Below are 6,000 nucleotides of genomic sequence, written 5' to 3'. Positions count from 1 at the left end.
TAAGTTATCTTCTACCACATTGTCATAAGTATTAATACATCTGACATCCTGTTATGAGGAGAGTAAAAGATATGGACCAAAATTGCTTTAATGGTCTCTGATACTAATAATAACATCCAGCTTTAGTTGAATTGTAATTTATGCAACTACAAGGAAACAGGAAAATATTCACCATCTAGAATTTGCATCATGCTGCAGGACTCAAAGTGACTGCAAGGGTCTTCAGAAGTCTCTCATCATATATGAAGTAACACATTTAGAATTCCTACAGATTCAAAATATTTCTATTTGCTGCATGAAAAGTAGCGATGCAGGGCTCAAATTTTGTGGTGCATAGACTGTTCTATGATAAACCTTGATGCAGTCATGCAGGTAGTAAGTTTGCAATAGGAGTTACACAGCACTGATTTAATGTCAGCTTTGCTGCTAATTTTTGTATGTTCAGTTTGTGCTGGCTCAACATAAATACTTTTGTAGCAGTATTGTGATGATTAATTGTTAATACCATACCACTGGCTGCTTGAAATCTGTTATTGTATACTTTGACTATTTTCACATCCTTAAAGGTTATACTTGTTTGCAGGATATGTGTAACATGATGAATGAAGAAATGAAACTTCAAAAAAATCTAGGGGTCATGTTTTGATATTGAATGTATGTTGGAAATACAATATCAATTACTGCACAATTGCTGATAGTTGTAATGGATGTATAAATAATTCTATAAATGATATATGAAAGTTTTTCAGGCCGATCCATTGAGTAACTGTTGTTAATACAAATACTAGATGCATACTGTCTTCTTTTTATTGTTTGAACTGATGTTTTAAAGAGTTATATTCTTGTACATTTTGTACAAAATCTTGATTTACATACTGTGCAGTTGCAATCATTGAGATAACATCTATCACCTTAAGACTAGGTGAAATCACAGACATGTAGGGAAGTCCACCACTAATGTGCGTGACTCATGAAATCTTCAGGTCCAGGTGTTTTTGTCTTTTTGCGTAATCCACTTAATGTGTTACAAAATTTAATGTAGTCTATCATTGCAACTCCTTTCCTCATGCAAACTGGAGCATCATCAAGAGCCAGATCAGCCTGTGAAAAAATTGACATGCTGTTAGTTATTATCTCCACTGTATCACCAAGTAAACATTTTTAAATTTGTTGAACTTATAACACTGCATTATCAAAAAATGAATATGAATTACAGTGAACTGAAGTTGAATACCAGGGTGTTGAACAACATAAAATATTTATATTATTGAGGGTAAATAGTGAATAGCAATAAAAAGGAACCATATGTATAGCTTTAAATAGAGTGTTGACACCTGTGATAGATGATGGACAAAGATCAATAAGCAATAAAGCTGTGACAATTTAGGTGTGTGAAGATGGCTGACTCAGTCAAATTCAGTAACAGCTATATGTAAGCAATTTGCTATTGTGTTTAAATGAAAGTGATTTTAAGAGTCCTCCAGCTCTGTCTGCACTTCATCTTGTGATTTCTGCAGATTTACTGCTACACACAAGTCACTAGATGGAAGTGTTTTATTATGACCAACAAAGAATTACCTTCTCATTTCAAATTTATTTTCTGCTCATAACATGTAATTTCACATGCATGGGCAGTATCGACAAAGTATAAATTATAGCATTATTTTTTACAATAAGCTACAATAAAATAATTTGAACAGTAGGACACTAATAAACCCATAGCGCATAGTTGGTTTGTTATGAAATTTATCCTATACTTGTTTCTTGGGAGGATTCTTACTTAATTATTATGTATCTTATATCTAAGTTATATTGTCATTTATGGATAAGCTGCTGCTTGAATCATTTTTTACAAGTGTCCCATGTCTCATCTTAAGAAAATTTGGTAGAAAATTATAAAAAAAACAGGCCCTTGGATGTATGGGCTTCTTGATGATAAAGTTAATCTCCAATCAGCCATATGGAAGTCTATTTTATGCTTTGTATCATGACTGTGAATTTGCATGTTCCAATTTGTGATCTTAGTGTCTTCTTTCACTAGCATAATGGTTCTAGCATGCACATAGCCTAACTGTCAGAATACAGAAACTGTTAAACAGGCTTTTACAAGCTGTTCCTTGTTTCACTTACAGTGTGATCTTCAAGTCTCTCATCTGCATAATGAAAATCCTTTTCATATTAGTATGGCAAGTCATTTTACTTAGGTCTGGCAAATGTACACAGTTAAACTTATTACACAATTTGTAGCTCAGAACTGTAGAACTGTACTACTTTATTAACTCAAAACCAATAACCAATGTGGTAGACCGTGCTGTGCTGCATATCTATGCTAATGACATTCGTAATAATTCATTTTGGGAACAAGTTTCAAAAATATCAAGGACTCTCTTGCTTTCATTTTTATTTACCTTGTTGCCACCACCTATAATCACCAAATGATCATCTTTTTTTGTTGACTTGTCCATTAAAACATTCTGCACCACTGCATTTATTGTGGCAACCAGGCTTAACCTTAATAAAAATGGAATGTTTTAAATGTATATTTTTACAAATGCATGTATAGAGATCTTCTCCATGGCAGTCAGCACATAGTAGGAGCCCTTTGGTGCATCTTTACATTAGAAATTCAATTTTAGAATTTTTTGGAGATTTTGCCATTGCTTTTCTGTTTACCTATATTGGTTGTATTACCACAACCAGCTTGTAGTGCCAAAATTTTGACAAAAATGTCACTGGAGGTGTACTTACATATTGAGCTTGCTGCATGTTTTGTTTAGCACTCATCACATTTTCTACATGGAATGATCCTTAATAGTGCCTTTAGTTTGGGCTGTTTGATGTTTCCAGCTGAGTGCTTTATACGAGGGCGGTTCAGAAAGTAACCTCCGATTGGTCACAGTGCGGGTTGTGGGGGGAGTAGCGATGCCATCTGTGCGTTCACGCACTCAACAGGTCAGCCGGCATCAAGCCGTGGTCGAGTGAACGTCGTACCTGCGCTAGTTTAGTTTTTGTGGCAGTTTGAAATGTGTGCTGCAATAGAAAACCCCGCCAAATGTGAAGTGCGTGCTGTCATAAGGTTTTTCACAGCCAAAGGATATTCTGCAGCAGCTATTCATTGTGAGCTTTGTGCCGTGTAAAGACCAAGAGTTATGAGTGAAGGAGTTGTCCGTGAATGGGTACGTTTATTTAAAAGTGGACGAGAAAACGTTCATGATGAAGAGAGGAGTGGTAGACCATCATTGGTGACTGACGAACTCGTTCAGACAGTTGATGCAAAAGTTCGTGAAAATCGACGTTTCTCAATGTCGGAGTTGTCTACTGGTTTTCCACAGATTTCTAAGACTCTCTTGTACGAGATAATGACAGCAAGATTGGGTTACCGTAAGTTCTGTGCACGATGGGTGCCCAAAATTCTTACCGACCACCACAAAACTCAAAGAATGGCCTCTGCATTAGACTTTCTGTCACATTATGAGGACGAAGGAGAACCATTGTTAAACAGAATCGTGACCGGTGACGAAACCTGGATTAAGTATGTGAACCCTGAGACAAAAGAACAATCAAAGATGTGGGCACATTCAAATTCGCCTACCAAACCAAGAAAAGCCTCGCAAGATTTTTCTGCCAGAAAACTGATGGCAACGATGTTTTGGGATGCCAAAGGGGTGTTGTTGGTTGAATTCATGGAACGTGGTACGACCATTAATCAAGACGTGTACTGTGAAACAATAAAAAAGTTACGACGGGCTATACAGAACAAACGCCGTGGTATGCTGACTTCCGGTATCGTTTTTTTGCACGATAACGCCCGTCCTCACTCTGCTCGCAGAACAACGGCCCTTCTTGAGTCCTTCAAGTGGGACGTTATCAACCACCCACCTTGCAGCCCAGACCTGGCGCCAAGTGATTATCACCTCTTCATGCATTTGAAGAAATGGCTCGGGTCACAGCGGTTTGATGACGACGAAGAGCTCAAAGATGCGGTCACAGGCTGGCTCCAGGCACAAGTGGGTGATTTTTATGCAGAAGGAATTTCAAAGCTTGTGAAGAGATACGATAAGTGCCTCAATCACTATGGAGACTATGTAGAAAAATAGTGCAAAGATGTAGTTGTAAGATGTATACATTAAAATATTTTTATTTAACTTGGTGTAATTTTTTAAATCAACCGGAGGTTACTTTCTGAACGGCCCTCGTATTTCATTTCCAGCTCATGACATTACCCCCAAAAAATTGTACAATTCACCTCTCTCTTATCCCTTCTTCTGTTTCTTGTGGTAATTCCCATTATGCACCTCTCCATTGCTTCCTGAGTAAGTCTCTGTTTTTTAATGATTTTCATATTAAAAGTCCATATCTGCTCCCATAAATCAAAACTAGTAATGCACACTGATTATAAATTGTCTGTTTTAGATACATCAGAGGTCTTGTTTTTTAATGGTTTTCACATTAAAAGCTTGTATCTCACTCCCACAAAGCAGAACTGGTAATGCACACTGATTGTAAATTTTATGTTTTAGGTATATCAGAAAATGAAAATAGTTGTTTAGCATAAGGAGAGCTAGGCAAGAAGCACTCAATGAATTCAAATGCAAAATTTCATCAGCTGATCTGAATAAAAACCTTAAGTTTTTGTCAGTAAGTGGATTGAAATCATCTGCTCAGTCACTCAGTAACCACATTATCACTGAAATTTAAGACAACTAGAGCAAAGGATTAAATGCTGAATTTGGTTTTCTGAAACTATTTCCCCACAGAAGACTGTAATACAGTTTCATTTTTCAATCATTGCACGAATGATTGAGATACGTGTTGTCAGAATAAAAAATTAGTATTTGAAAGGCCACATGGGATACCTATGAGATTCTGAAGAGATTATGCTAAAGAATTTACTCCCCTTCTAGAGCAGTTAGCATAGGTCACTGGAGCGACAAAGGGTACTTGGTGAATGGAAAATTACAAGAGTGATTCCCATTTTCCAAAAGAGTAGTAGGAGAAATGAACACAGTTGTAGACCTATATTGAAAACTCCATTAGGATGTTTCTGCTATCAATGCAGTTATCAACAGGAAACAATGCCAGAACACCAGAGTGCAGAGTGAATTGCAGGAAGATCTGCAAGGATCAGTCATTGGTGCGAGTACTTGAAGTTAACCCTTAATGTAACATATTGTTCATAAATTGGTGTAGAAATTCACCACTGTTTGAATAAAACTGTTGGCGGCAAATCACTGAAAATTTTAACTACTGTAACTGAGACTCATTAGAAGAATCTCGAGAAAATGTAATTCACTCATGAAAGAAGTAGATTATAAAACACTTGTTCAACTGTTTCTTGATTGATGTTCATCAGTCTGAGACCCTTACCATGTTAAGATTAGTAGGAGATAGATAGATAGATAGATAGAGAGAGAGAGAGAGAGAGAGAGAGAGAGAGAGAAATATTCCAAAAAAGAGAAGTGCATTTTATCATGTTCAGAGACGGTCAACAAACTCCAGTGGCAGATACTACAACACATTATTTCTTCCCACATACATGTAATTAATGACCATGACAAGGAAATCAAATAAATTAGAGCTCATACAGAGGTTTACAGAAAACCATTGTTCCCACATGCCATTTAGAAGTGGAACCAGGAAAGGTGGTAAAATAGTGGTACTAGAAATTTGCTCTACCTCACTGTGAGATGGTTTGTGGAGTATAGATGTAGATGTAGATGTAGATGCAGAATCAGTTATGAAAGACAGACTAATGAGTTACATGAATAAATACAATCTTTTTATCAGATTACAGTTTGGCTTCCAAGGTGGCATAAGAACAGTATCAGACATAAATGTGCTTGCAAAAGTGTTACCTCAAGCTGTTGACAGTGATGACTGTGTCATAGGCTTATTCCCAGACCTGTCTGGGCTTTTGTAATGTTAGCCACAAAATATTACTAAATATACTAGAAGCACTATATATAAAAGGAATAGCTAATGAGTGGCTCCAGTCATACC

The 6,000-nt window shown here is 36.6% G+C and overlaps 1 protein-coding gene across 1 annotated transcript in view; it reads right to left on the bottom strand.

Moving 5' to 3' along the window:
• Positions 1-785: 785 nt before the first annotated feature.
• The window catches only part of LOC124607096 (myosin regulatory light polypeptide 9-like), a 98,571-nt gene continuing 93,356 nt past the window's right edge, over positions 786-6,000 (bottom strand). Inside the window, exon 6 of the mRNA XM_047139289.1 lies at positions 786-1,101. Within this exon, the coding sequence (XP_046995245.1) occupies positions 955-1,101 (147 nt within the window). The 3' untranslated portion in view covers positions 786-954. The remainder of the gene's footprint in view (positions 1,102-6,000) is intronic.

The sequence above is a fragment of the Schistocerca americana genome, chromosome 3 (genome assembly GCF_021461395.2).
Source record: "Schistocerca americana isolate TAMUIC-IGC-003095 chromosome 3, iqSchAmer2.1, whole genome shotgun sequence".
Lineage (NCBI taxonomy): Eukaryota > Metazoa > Arthropoda > Insecta > Orthoptera > Acrididae > Schistocerca > Schistocerca americana.
This window is presented reverse-complemented; position numbering and strand designations above follow the sequence as displayed.